At 34.2% G+C, this 15,008-nt stretch overlaps 1 protein-coding gene across 4 annotated transcripts in view; it reads left to right on the top strand.

The window, feature by feature from the left end:
* The window catches only part of KIAA0825 (KIAA0825 ortholog), a 400,739-nt gene that overhangs the window by 125,211 nt on the left and 260,520 nt on the right, over positions 1-15,008 (top strand). For all 4 annotated transcript variants that reach the window (XR_012130162.1, XM_073233937.1, XM_073233922.1 and 1 more), the window contains exons 11-12: positions 4,351-4,541; positions 6,901-7,083. Coding sequence is in view for 3 of the 4 variants with exons in the window: in XM_073233937.1 (XP_073090038.1) it covers positions 4,351-4,541; positions 6,901-7,083 (374 nt within the window). In the remaining variant the exon portion in view is untranslated. The remainder of the gene's footprint in view (positions 1-4,350; positions 4,542-6,900; positions 7,084-15,008) is intronic.

Consider the following 15,008-nt stretch of genomic DNA (forward strand, 5'->3'; position numbering starts at 1 on the left):
TTTAAAATATTGAATTTGTACTTAGGAAAAACAGTTTTTAAAAACCTGAAATAATTAGACATCAGAACTCTCCTTCTGCTTAAAAGTAAAAATAACTCAATTTGAGCTGCAATGTTTCAGTGCTATATAATAAGTTGGAATAGAATAGAATACAATGACAACTGAAAGAAACAACAATGCCAAAACACTACAAACCTTGTTTTTTCCCCAGTGGGGTGAATTACAGGTAACCTTACATTTTCTGTTTATGTATTTCTCTATTTATGATAAATATCTTTTATTAATCAGCTTATTCTTTGTACTTATTTCTTTCTTCGCATGTATGTTCTTCTTAGGTTGCTGTAAGACCCATCTGATTATTTATAGCTTACCTATTTTCACTTAGCCCATGTTTGAAATCCCAAACATCTACTGAATTAAAGCCAAGTGATTCCCAGGACAACCAAACCTGAGATCGATGAAAATTATTCATCATCAGGCTTCACTAGTTTGCCTTTCCCTAAATCCTATGGATTATACATAAATCACAATATTTGAAATTCCTTGAAGTTGATTCCAGGGCAGGGTGAGACATTTATAATATCTTAATAAAAGATAATCAGGGTTAAAAAAAATTAATTAGTTGTCTGTGAACCCTCCACAGGAAAACAGTAAGAACAATAAGTGTGCAGATAAACGGGAAACCAAAGGGTGCTGGAGTGGGAACTGAACTGGAACCTAGCAGATGGGGAGGAGAAGGGAGCTCACTAAAAAATAAATAAATAAATAAATAAATAAATAAATAAATAAATATACAAATTAAATATAAGCAAACCAATAAAATTAAAATTGACCACACACACAAAAAATTCATGCCTGGCTTCATAGCTTTTCCAGTCTACGCTTTCCTCTGGATTGAAGCTTAGGATTTTTGTTTTTCTTTATTTTCCTAATCATTATAGAGTATTGAGAAAAACAGTAGAGTTTTATTCAATGGAGTCACTCTTGTCACCTCCCTGATACTAAAGGTTCCTGTGGTGTCATTTATGCCTGAGTTACTAACATAATAGATGTTGCCACAACAGAAAGGAGTAACCAAGAAGCTTTTTTAAAGGACTTTGCACTTTTTCTGAGGCCATTTCATTTCTCATTTAGAGGCCCTTCCCAGATAGTTTGTCATTTTGTAAGAGCATCCCTATAAGGTTTACCAAACCTGACATACTTCAAAAAGCAGTGAGTAGAATGAGAACGAGGAAGTGGCATGGTGCAGCTGGGAGCCTGAGATAAGAATGCAAGTATTGGATTCTCTCCTGGCAGCATCACAGCTTCCTTATTTGCCTTGAGGTAAACAGAGAGGTTGAAAATGAGTCCATCTCATGTTTCAAACTATTTCAGTATGTCAGTGTACTAATGAGCGATTTTATATGATGTTTTCATTGAAAAACAGGAATCATTTCACTATATGTTCAACATAGGAGTATTATGTTTCCTGTTATGCAAATTGGGAGCTAGGCGAGTTGTACAGTATAAATAATAAGTGGATGCATTGAGAACCTGTTATTGAAGTTACCAAGTATTTAAAAAAAAACAAATTACCATGTAACATGCAGCTCTTAGATCTTATGACAAGGCTTTAGCTTCAAAGACAGAAATAATGAGATAGTTACCCTGTGATTACATGGTACGGTAGCTTCCATATACTTACATGGTCAGTAGTTACAATTTAATTGCAGAGTGTGTGGTTGTTATTTATGCTCAGAAACATAAAATGATACTGCTTTTCTGTTTACCAAAAATAAGAACCTTCTTAAAATAGCACAGATTTTAAACTGTTCGACAACTGGAGTACCTGACATGGTTTTATCATGAACTACCCCCCTTTCTCCTCCTCTCCCCATTATTCCAACTGATTTGTGAACAGGACCGTATGTTTTTGGCAGGACTGTTTTGAGAGGAAAGGAGATGAAATCCATCTGACTGGAGGCAAAGGGTAAGACAGAGACCTCAGGGGAGCCTATCACCTTGTACAGAATATAGTAAAGAAATAGTGAAAGAATTTACAAGATATGGAGCAATATTTGCTCATGTTTTGTGATATCAACTGAGCCCTACCTAGATACATTCTTTCCATTTTCTCAACTGTCAGATTGAGAGAGTCAGAGTTCAGTATCTCTCTGATGAGGTGTTGGTCAGATGGCACGATGGGTGTTCAGATTACATGTTTAAAATTAAGTTTTTAGTATAGTTGACATCTGCTCAATTTTACCAACTTGTGTTTTCCAAGAATAAAGAATTTTCTGTTCAAAGATAATATTGAATGGCTTATATAATAAAGCCCAGCTGCTCGTTTCCTGATACATAATCTAAATAAAAGTGTACATCTGTTTATATTATAGTGGGTCTACAAAAATAACAGATGTTTACTAGCAGAATACTTTTGAAATGACAACAAATAGAGAAACAGGTCAGAAAAATAAATGAATCACTTTTCATTTAATGAAAAACCTTGCATACATTCAACTTATACACATTCTGAAGAGAATTGTGAGAATGATGACCTGTTTGGAATGCTTTTTAAGTAAACATGAAGTTTGTATTTTAAAAAGTCTTAAAAATCAGTATGTTTCTCTTTTAGGAGAAGAAATTTGTGTGCCTAAAGTTATTTTTATTTCTTTATTTATTGCCAAAAGGTAGCAATTAAGGAAATTTTGTTTTGAAAAAATATGAGAAATCATGTTGGCCACATTGTTATAAGCATCCATGCATTGCCATGGAGAAAGTTAGTGTCAATCATTCATACTGGTCCTATGCAGCTGGTTCAGTTTCACTTTAATCAGCATGCAACACAGGAAGTATGAACAAATCAAACTTTAAAACTCCTTTGGTTCCTTAGGGAATTTAAAAAGCATTCTTTATCACGAAACACAACAAAGAAACTATAAAAACCTGTAATTTTGCCACTTCTGTGTTAATTTTGTTATTTGTTTTCTTAAACAGTTTTATACATATCTAATCTGAAAGTCAGAAATGGTCAAAATCCCCTTCAGTTTGAACTTGACTCTGTGACATTTTGATGCCAAAGTTTCCCACCCAAGGATAACAATTCTACTCATTTATAAGCTCCACCTGAAAGTCAATAGATAATAATTATGTTATTATTAAAATGACTACAAAAGATTTTAGTTATTAAAGAAATTACCAGAAGAATAATATGTAAGAAAAACACTAATAGGACTGTCTATACAAGAAATTATCAACTTTTGGTGTAAGAAAACAGCAGATTTTATTTTAGATGATGTTCGTTTGAGAAATATAAGTAATGAGTAAAGCAGAAATTTTAAGCCAAAGAGGATTACTTAGAGATAAAATGGGAAGTTTTACTATTAACTTTTGATATAGTAACATAATCAGGATAATGTTAAGAACACATTCTATTCTTCCTGTTTTAAATAATCTTTTGATCTGGTTTGAAGAAAATGAGGTCAAACTGCTAACATACTTCCCTGAGAGCCTGTTAACTAATTAATGCTTGTAAATCACTTTAGGCTACCTTCACATTTCTGCCTGTTTCCCCTGGCCTTGGCCACTGCTGGGTCTCCCTCTGTGGTCAGGGAAAATTTGGCACACAAAAGAGGTCTGTAGGGGGGGTGAGAAAAAATGAGAATCTGGCCCCTTAGAAGTATGAAGTACCATAAAAATATTAAAAAATGATGTTAAATTCTGCCTTAGGCTTTATAAAATCTTGCAGTCAGATTATTGTAGTTCTGTTTCTAGTATTTTTATTGAAACTCCATAGACAAAATAATCTAGTAATAATCTTCGGTCTTCAGTGGATAGAATTACCCATCCCCCTTGGTTTCATGCATGTTGGTAAGTATACAGTATGTAAGTGTATTTTTGCCCCAGTCATTTCATTACAATGTGAAATCTGGAACATTTATAAAATGATCTTAATCATGCTAATAGTCTCAGACAATATATACATACCTCAACAAATTAAATAATTAAAATTTAATTTTAGAAGAATCAGCCTACTGTCTTAAAGTAGCATGACTTCTTTAGCAACTATAAAGCTGATCGTTTAAAAGTAAATTTTAAACTCTAGGCCAGGAGTAGGTAAAAGAAGGGTATGCTAATTAAATGTTTGTGGTCTGGATTTGCACTAGAATATCTGGTCTCGTAATTGAAATAAAACATAACATTCTTTTGTCAATAAGAATGTTTTACATCTTGTCAAAAATCTTTCCTGGTCATCTAGTGTGTCAAACTTTCCAGCTATTTCCTTTCAGCCTGAACTAATTAGGTTCAGGAAGCAAACTGACATTTTGGAAGATGTGGATTCTATTGTTTAATGTGTGGTGGTTTTGCCAGGGGGAAAGATGCTCCTTCTCACTCCAGATGTGGCATTATTTCTTCTGGGCTCTTCATCACGATCTCTGGACCATTCTGCCTGCTAAGTTAGCCCAGGATATTCTAGCAGAAGTGCTGGAGAAGTCTTTGCATCTACTGGCCTCCAGATATGCTCGAGTCCATCCCAGTTATAAAAGAACTCCACAGATAAGGTAATTGAAGTTGTGAAAAGAATTGCTTTTCAAGAATACTCTTTCATCAGTTCGTAAAAAGCATAATGTAATTCTGAATCTCATGAATACCTCCTTGTATATTTGACATGTTTCTAACATCTGAGAGGAAGTACTGTTCTTCTGAGATACTAAAGTGGCAATGTGGAACTTTCATCAAAATAACTGTTTTTTTTCCTTAAAATTATATACAGAACCCACTTGTTTCTAAAAAATAATTGAATATCTATGACAATCTAGAGCACACACACACACACACGCAGGTTAATAAATAAGATAGAGAAAATTAGGTCCTGAAATGGAGAAAAAACAGCAATGCTGTGATGGAGCAGTCAGTTTGACTCAGATTCTAAGAAAATGGAGGATTTTAGTTTTTTTAAGTCTTTAAAAATAGTACAATTTTCATTAAGGAAACTCCTTTGTCTAATCATTCTTCTCTTTAGTATATTCTAGTTACTTCTTTCCTTTTTTCTTTTATTTTTTACCTTTCTTTCCATTATGTGTTACTTAAAAGCCAGTTCAACAAAATGTGAAATCACTAAAAACAAGGAGCAGCAGTCACTGGGCATTAAAGAGTGAATTATACAGTCCAACACTATGAGGTACTTATCTAGTCAATGACTATTACAAAAATATGATTGCATGACAACAATGCCCTATACAAAGAAAAGGTTTTTGATTTATAAATATTTTGACTAATGTGATTAAGATCTGTGTTAAATTTTTTTTCTAGATATATTTTAGAAGGAAACTAAAGACATCAAAGGCTTTTTTCTTTTCCTTTTTTTTTTTTTTTCGGCATTAGGAATCATTTCCTGATCATGTTCTTGTAAAGCATGCTGCATTTGAAGGGCATTTAGGTCCTGCTACAGTGTTTCATAAATACGGTATTTTGCACAGGCTGTTTTGAATTACTGACCAAGCATCATTTAAAACATTGAACTGCAAAGAATAAATGTAAAATTCCTTTTGCAAGCAAAGAATACCTTCCTCCTTTTCGTATGTATCTTGAATCAACTTTTGACTATGATGTGGCAAGTCATTTTGAGATGTTTGTGAAATCAGATTGACTATTAGTTCATTAAATAGGTAGTATATTTAATTAATCAGCTATACTATAGAGACTTCTGGTTTTTATTTTCTGGGTAGTTACAAAAATATAATGCCAAGGTAGAGTTATTTCTCCAACTTTTTATAAGTAAAATAAATATTTTCATCTGAATGGTTAATTCTAACCCACCGTTATTGTGAAATCAGATTACATATGTCTGTGTGTATATACATATATCTTGGTTTTACAGTTATTTAATTAACAATTAGACAAAGTGGTTACAAACTACAATTAAACCTTCCTAAAGGCAGTTATTGATTCTTTTAGTATTCCAGTAGCCTCCAACTGTCATATAACCAAAACAATATATATAATTTATATATATAATATGTACTGATATATATTTTATTATACATTATTTATTTATGCAAATAATAACTCCATTTTTATTACATAGATATTTATTTTATATATAATAAATTTATTACACATATAGCCTAGAATGTCATTTTTAAAAGATCCTCAAACTTATTTTTTTATAACTTCAAAATTTCCGGCTTCCATTTCAACAGTGGATTAAAAAAAAAGAAAAACAGGAAATTAAGTGAGATTGGCACAATTTTGTCATATACCAAAGTAATCTTTAAACAGAGTTTGGGTCCCTATTAAAACTCAGAAAATATAGAGACGAAGAAATGAGTCTGTGACTAAGATGAATGATATTGCATATTTTCCACAAATGTATTTAATATTGGGAATTTCTGAGACTATAGGCTTCTCCATTTGTGCTGCTCACATCATTTTTTCCTTATCTTCCATTTGCTGGGAGAGCATGTTACCCAGTCTTGTAACTTTCTTTGACAGCTTGTGCTTGGATGAGAAGAATTGTTCTACCATCCCACTTTTATCTATCATATATGTGCATAATGGCAGATTTTCTTTCAGTCTGGCTTCTCTTTTACTGAATGTAATTTCAGAGAAAGACTCAAGCTTCTTGAGCAGTGTCCTGGTAATACAAAATAAAATTTTTTAAAAAATCTCTCCTAAAATACTTCATTATTATGAACCTCACCATCCCTAAAGATAGTGTTATTATGGGTCATTTAACACCTTGAAATTCAAGAGCCATCTTTGATGCTTTCTATCTGTCTTTAATCTCTGAAGCTGTGGTATCTGACCAAATGTTTCTGTTACTACATATGCTTACTATGATGATATGAATGATAATGTATATACTAAGCAGAAAAACAATTTGGTTTAACATGATTTTCTTCTTTTTCTTTCCAATAGACTTGATATCACAACAATTTTAATATGCACTGAAAACATGCTCTGGTCAATTTGCACATCAGTACAGAAGCTTTTGAATCCTCATGAGTATATAGATGATAAAATTTTTAAAATTCATATCCATTGTAATAATCTGTTTACAACATTAGTAATTTTGACTTCACCATTAACTGAATTATATCAGTAAGTATCAAATATATGTTAGCTGTTATGATATATGAAATAATGTGACTTAATGAAGTTATTTTCATGTTACATACTGAATTATGTGAAGTAAGAAGTAGAAACGTTTTGAAGTGCATTTTGATATTGTGAATTGAGCCATTTTACAAAACTAACACCAACAAGGGTTTCATCATTCTCAAAGCAATTTAATCCTAATCCTGTGTTATATCTTTATTTGCCAATCCTGTTCAGCTGATGAGGCTCTAATACAGTCAGGATCATTTTGATCTTCACTATCTGAGTTGATTAATGATCAAATTATATGAATGGGTTTGTTATTTCAGTCATAGCCTGATACTCTATGAAAAAGAAAATCTTATCTAATGGCTTTTTGCTCATTTAAAAAATATTTTTTAGTTTTTAATTTATATAAAGTGATTTGCTGTAATAAAAATAAATTTAAGTGATTGTAAAATATTCCCTAATCTGGAAGAGACCTAATGGTTCCACACTGTTAGTTAATTTGCCATAAATCCATATTTTTAGTATTAGCTTTTAGTGTCTGAGCTAGTAATGGCAAGTAGAAACAGGAATAAGCAATTACGTTTTTAAATGTTAAAATATTTCACTTAACTAAATTGAGATTTAAGGAAATTAACAATTTTGATCTACTCTTCTGCTTTCTTTCATTCATATTTGTAGTATGTAAGAGGCTAAGGTAGATCTTATAATAAGACATTAACACAATTTTGTTTAAACCCTCCTCCAAAATAGTCATTTTATCTTGAAAGACTATATAAATGTGTATTTTTAGTTTCTTGAGTAGTAAAAATTACACTTAATTCCTAATCCTTAGGATAAAGTTGGTAAAGTAGTCCTTTCTTTAACATTTTGGTAAGAGCAATATATAAATCTTGGTTTTCAATAAGTTTTGATATTTTTGTGTTAGAAATTCTACAAGTAATTAACAACTTTGATTTCAATTTCCCTATAATTTTTTCACACTCTTTGACTTCCCACAACCATTGTTTACAGATTGTGTCTTATAACAACCCTATCTTTGAAACTGATTTTAGAAATGGGTCATTCTTTCAGAAACGGGAAGAAATAGTGAGATAAATTCCCCTGAGTTTGGTATTATATACATAATGGTTCATAATCATAAAAAGCTCAAAGTCTGAAGCCCATAATAAATCCTAGTAAACTAAACTGGTTTACCATAGATGAAAAAACTGCTATGCTCTTAGTTCGATAGGTCATTTCATCTAAGAGGAAGGCCCTGTGAAAATCAGGAACGAAGTTGACAAATTTCACGGATTGGTCATGGTGAACAATATTGAATTTCATGGCTTGTCACAGATGAATAGAAAAATTTTAACCCCCCAATGCATTTGTAAAACAAATAATTTATTATCAAAGATTGCATATTTTAATAATAATGTAACATACATTCATTATTGTTAACCCATGACCTTTGATACATTTTTTAACAACTGTGCAAGTACTCAAATCTCTGTGATTTGTGCCTTAGATATTACATTGTAACCTCATTCGACAAATTTAAATTGCTAATTTCAACCAAGATTACAGAACATTTTATACCAAGCACAGCCTCTGTGCTAAACACTAGTTTTTCTTAGTATAAAACAGATTGCTATATTGCTTTGAAGCATGAACAAAAGTCTAGATACACTTAATTCTTTTTTAATATTTTTCAGCTCATAAAAATATTCACAAATTGCTTTCATTCATGTTGACTTAAATTTTATGATTGTTTTTCTAGAATATAGATCAAATCTTTCAAATATGTTTTACTTTGAATTAATGAAGGAAATCCATAGGGCAGCATGTTCCTCACCAAGTATGAAAAAAATATGTGTGTGTTGCAAGAACCCTATTGACTTATTTAGCTTATTTTCAAAGCTAGGATATGAAGTTGTCATATTATTAGTATTTTAGAAAGAAAGTTTAATCTCTGTCTCACATTTAAAAAGTAAACTGTAAGCTTTGAGGAATTGATAAAAAGTAACAATGTTGATAGTATCGAATTTTTTATGAACTGTACCTGACATATGTCCCTCTATTTGATATGCCTTTTTAGAAGGTGACTGTCTTTATTCCGAGTAGTTCTGACAAACTAAATGTATTTTCCTTTCTGAGTTGAGTGTAAAACCAGGAAATCCCAAGGCAGGAATACATGATTTTAAAATCTTTTTAGGAAGAATGAAACCTGTTTGCAAAAATGTGTGTTCTTTTTTAACTCTCCTTTGTAGATTTCTGTTAGAATGCTGTAAAAGGAGTACTTAGGTTTGTCCTCCAGGAAAAGAAGCCTGCTGAAACATAAAATATTCACCATGAATTTTCCGAAGTGCTTATCACTTTGTAGTTCTTTCATAAAGGCAGTTAAACTGCACATTCAGAAGCAGACTCAATGCACATTCACACACATTCTCAGACAGTGGTGTATATATTGCATTTTGCTTGTCTAAAACGTTAGTTTTATCTTGTATATAGCAAATTAAAAATTAGTTCTTAGAATTTTAAGTAAATGCAATTTATTTTCAATTCAACAAAGGTTGCCTCCCTAGCCCCTATGATTAAACTCAAGGATTAAACACAAGGGATACACAGTGAGCAAGATGAAATAGCTGCCCTCAAGTAATTTAAGAAAGTCTGATAAAATTTGTGATTTTAGTATTACATCTCCAAAATGTGTGGATGTGTCATATAAAAACTTCTAAAAGTAGAAACTGTTTGAAAGTTGACTGTCCCCAATGTTACAACATTCACTAACATGGAAGAATGAATTTCGGTACAAATGCCAACATGTCAGAGAGGCTAGAGTCATCGGAAATAGGCCGCAGTGTTGATCACTAAGCCAAGGAGTAGCAGACCTCTATTGGAGTATGCTTGGTATGCACTCGTAGGGCTTTTGAATCCCCAAATCCCAAGGTGTTCCAATCATGTGTCTATAGTTTGGGTTCAAACTAATGCTAGACACTTAGAGGTTATGGGCTTAAGATGTTTGTTTATATATTTTAAACTATTCCACTATCCCTCACAAAATAGAACGTGTTGGACTAAAACTTTGTTTTCACACCTCAAGAATGTCTGGCACACTGTGGAAAACAGGTAGTTCCTCAATATGTTAAACATAGAGTTTGTGTATATAAAATGTTGAATATATGATCGTATGATCCAGTGACTTTACTCTTTACTAGATACCCAAAAGAAAACATATGCCCATACAAAGATTTGTACACAAGTGTTCACAGCAGCATTTTTCATAGTAACACAAAGTGGGAAGAACCCAAATGTCCATCAACTGGTGAATAGATAAAAAAAAATGTGGCATATCTGTACAGTGGAATATTATTCATCTGTAAAAATAAATGGAGTACTGATAGGTGTTACAACAGGGATGAACCTCAAAAAGTTTATGCCAAATGATAAAAACCAAAACCAAACATAAGAGTACATATTGTATGATTCAATTTATTAGAAATTTCTGGAAAAGCAGTAAGAGGAAATAGATAAGTGGTTGCCTGGGGCTGAGAGGAGGGGAGAATGCGTAGTACCTACTAGTAGGTACAGAGTTTCTCTTAAAGCTAATGAAAATTATAAAATTGGTTCGTCAGGTTACATAACTCTGAACATAGTAGAAACCATTTAGTTGTATATTTAAAATGGGTGAATTTTGTGGTATGTGAATTATATATCTCAATAAAGCTATTAAAAATAAATACAGACTAAATGACAATAAAAATTAAAATATTTAATATGTTGTAAAGTGGCAGAATGCAAAATGATCCAGAAAGTGACATTAGTTATTAGCCATTTTGTTTAGATTAAATGACTCCCTTTGCTCCCTTCCCTCTAAATATTATTTTGAGGAACATTTTGATTAAAAAGACCCAGCTTTTATTTTCTAATAAGATAAAATTCTGGTAAAGGGCTAGTCATTAACTTTGGAGTCTTTGCATAGCTGATTCCTACCCTAAACTCTTGGGTCAAGTCTTATTCTCTCTCTCTACCTTATGTGCTGTTTCAGCCTACCCTTTGGCTGTATACCATCCAATACTACTCTTCACAGGTGGCCCCCAAAATCCACCTTCCTTTCTACTAAGTAGGGTCCGGAAATACCTTCTATTCAGTTTTTTTCTGCTTTCTCCAGTATTTACTATGTGCCTATAATAGGCCAAGCACTGTGCTAGTGATTCTCTCACTTCACATCATCATTTCCTAACCTCAAAGTGTTCTTTTCGTCATGAGAGACACAAGCCATGGGGCAGGAGAAATGTGGAGAACCATATCTTACTCTAAGTGTCACCCTGATATCTTTCACTTAATGACATTTAGGCAACTACTTATAGTCCCAGAGGTAATGCTAGTTTATGAAAGCAAAGCAGAAACTTTGAATGATGTTTAAAATTGGAAAGTGTATTGAATTCAGTTATGTCTACATAGTGATGGTTAGTTGTCTGTGATTTGGGCACCATCACAGGTACTCAGTTATCTCAAGTATTTCAGTGCTGGCTCAGTAGTTCAGTTTCAAACTAACTCTATTTTTTTCTGGAGTTCTGGTTGTCTTCTCTTGGTATTTTTATTTACTGAGCTCCTTCAATGCCTTAGGCACTATAATAGGCACAAATGATACCTCTGACCTGCCCCCTGTGCTCTATGGAACTTATATCCTTGGGCTGCCTCGTCCATCCTGGAGGTTTATTCTATTAGCTACATATTTTGAGACACAGTTCTCCTGGGAGGATAGCCAAAGCCATAGGGCACCAGAGAAGCATAAACCCAGTTTAGTCTTCTTAGCTAACCAGGTGTTCTCACCTCTAATGTGCACTGGATTTATGCCAGCTCCATAAGCCCAGGAGGTCAGTTTTGTTAATGAAAAAAGGAAGTAAGGCAACATAATTTTAGACCAGAGAACCATGAGACCAAATGTGGAGTAGAGTGCACAAGTGCACAAGTGATGTGCTGGGATCATTCCAGAGTCAGTACGACGTTAGTGGGAGGGAAGGACCATGGCTGAGTTGATGTTGGAGGAAGGACAAGGCAAGGAATTTCTCCAAATTCATTTTTCCTCTTTAAGCAAAGCCATTGTTACAGTCTGCTAATTTGGAAATGTGAAGAAATGTATTCTGCCTCAACTTATGGACAGTAACTTATTTTAAAGGAGTACTTAAATTCACTATCAAAATTCTCTTGTGTCTGTGGAAAATATAATTCTGTGGCTCATAGGATTGTATTTTACTCTCCACTATGAATTATTGAGAGCATGCTCTCTTTTAACTGTATACCAAAGCATCATTAGAGGTTATCTAATAGCCAGCTCATCATTTCATTCCCCCATTGAGTCTTGTGGGCCAATTTTCACCCTGTTATACTCTCCAGAATAATGAAACTAATTTGGGATCTTGCTGTGGAATTAAATACTCATACAGATCTCACCCCCTCTGAGACCATGAACATCTGCCATAACATTTCTTATAGCCAAATAACCTTACTGCTACCAGTACAACTGAAAAACCATCAGCAGAAGAAAAGAGTTTAGGTACTGGCAAAAATGTTCTTGGAAGTATTATATTGGCAGTTGATTTTAGTCTAAGAAGTTTTGGCACCAAATAGCCATTGCATTATTATTATATCCTCCATTATATTTTGTAATATTCAGGATAAGCTGTAATTAGGCAATCATTTAGACAATTAGGAATTCCTTGTCAGTTTTGAGATAGTTGCAGACTGTCTCAAGAACTATTTTTAACTGTTGATATAGTGATAATACCTTACATCTGTTGAGCCCTAATTATGTACTAGGCAATTTGCTAAGTCCCTTATATGCATTATTACCATCATACCACTGACCCCGTGAAGTGATTATTATTATTTCCTCCCTGTACAAATGAGAAAACTGAAGCTAAATAAATTGCCAAACAACATTACACATGCAACAAAAGGCCACCCAAGATACAAACCCAGTGTGGCTCTAGAGCTCCTGCACATGGCCATGCACTGCCTCTAAACAATCTTCAGTGACCCTGCCTCTGGGTATGGGACAGACAGTAAAAGGTAAACGTAAAACCATCAGAGGTAAAGTTAAGTCCTAAGAAGCAGCAAAGCAGAATAAGAGCATAGGGAGGGATGAGGTGGTGAGAAAGGATCTATTTTAGACAGAGTGGTCAGGGAAGACTTGTTAGACAAGCTTTTGAGGTAGAACAATCTGTGGAGCTAGCTGAACATGACAGGGCACTCTGGGTAAGGTATTTATTCTTGGAGAAGTGAAGTGCCTGCCAGATAATTGGACAAATGGGGATTTATGCAAAAGGCTCAAAGAGATAGGTAGAAAAGTAAGCAGAGGCTATGATACCCAGCACCCCTCATCAAGCCCATCATCTCTGTCCCATCTTTTTCCCTCAGTCTGTCACTTGCTTTGAGGGTGCCTTTCCAGCCCCTTGCTGTATCTCCTCTCACACTGTACCAGCACCCTTCTCTAACTAGCTCCCTTGCTAGTGCATGTCTCTCTTCTGTACCTTCACTTTCTTGTCCTCTCTGTCCACACTTTGGAACATTGCTGGTGAAAATCACTCAGCTGTCCTTTGGTGTCATTTGACAATTCCACTCTTTGTCCTGTCTTTGTGGAGAGCTCCCTCTTTCATCCTTTTCCTCTTTGGCCAAACCCTCCACTTTGTCCCATCCCACTATTTGTTGACAGATGGCCCAATTTCTGTACTTTTCTGAGAAAACCCAACTGTCATAAATGTATGTTAACTGCTCAACTCCATTCTTAGTAATTGTCTGAATCCCTACTCACCTCTGTATGCTTTGATTGGTGATCAATGTGTCTCTTCTGAACCAAAGCAAATCCTTTCACCTGAGCTCTTGATAATATTTATCTCTTACTTCATGGCCTTAGTCTTTTAAATAGTCTATCTTCTGGTTCTTTTCCCCAAGACTCTCTTGTTTGTTTATTTTATTTTTTTAATTCCTTCTTTATTATTGTGTTTCCCTTCTAAACTATAGTTTGAACACCCTCTCTCCACCTTTACCCCTACCATTCGCTAAATGCCCTGCAACTGCCCTCATCCGGCTAAACAAACAACATGGGCCAGTTCATCCATGCATACCCAATTGCCAACTCCCAATATTTGACCCTCTCTTTAGCTTTTGACATCATTGGCCATTTCTCTTCCTGTGGCTTCCTTAACATCACTTTCTCCTGGCTCTTTGCCTACTTCTCTGATTATTTTCTCACCTCACCCTTTAAGTTTTGGTGTGTTCCACTGTTCTGTCCTTGACCGTTTTCTCTTCTTACGTTCTTTCATTGGGTAAATTCACCCATTCCCATGGCTTCACCATTATTCTAATGACTTCAACTTCAGTATCTTCAACACAGGTGTCTCTTGTACACACTAGATCAGTAAATCCAAGTTTTTGTCGGATCTCTCTCTTTGAATGTACTTCAATCATCTGCAGCTCTCTCAACATATCTAAAACTAAGTAAAATACCTGCAAATCATCCCAGACTTTTCCTTTTCCCTTAACCCCCTTCTCCCTTCCGCCTCATGCCATCTCCAGCTCCATATCATTAAGGAAAGAGTATTATTAATTCTATTAATTTTACACTTTTTATATTGCCCCCTAGTCACTATTTCTTCTGCTTCTTCCTTTGTTGTACGACCTTGTCCTCTTCTCCCTTGTCTGTGGAAATACCACCTTCATTTCCTCCCTTTCTCCAGCCCTGATCACTAGGGCTCTATGCTTCAATCAGCTCTCCTCACTAGTGCACAAATGCTTTTGCTAAAATGTCATATAGCTGATATAATTCCTATGCTCTAAACTCTTCAGTGATTCCTCTTTGCTGGTTCAAAGTCCAGACTCCTTAGAAAAGCATGTGCTGGTATCCTGACCTAGCTTCTGCCTACCTCTGTGCTTTA

This window comes from Manis javanica, chromosome 1 (assembly GCF_040802235.1).
Source record: "Manis javanica isolate MJ-LG chromosome 1, MJ_LKY, whole genome shotgun sequence".
Lineage (NCBI taxonomy): Eukaryota > Metazoa > Chordata > Mammalia > Pholidota > Manidae > Manis > Manis javanica.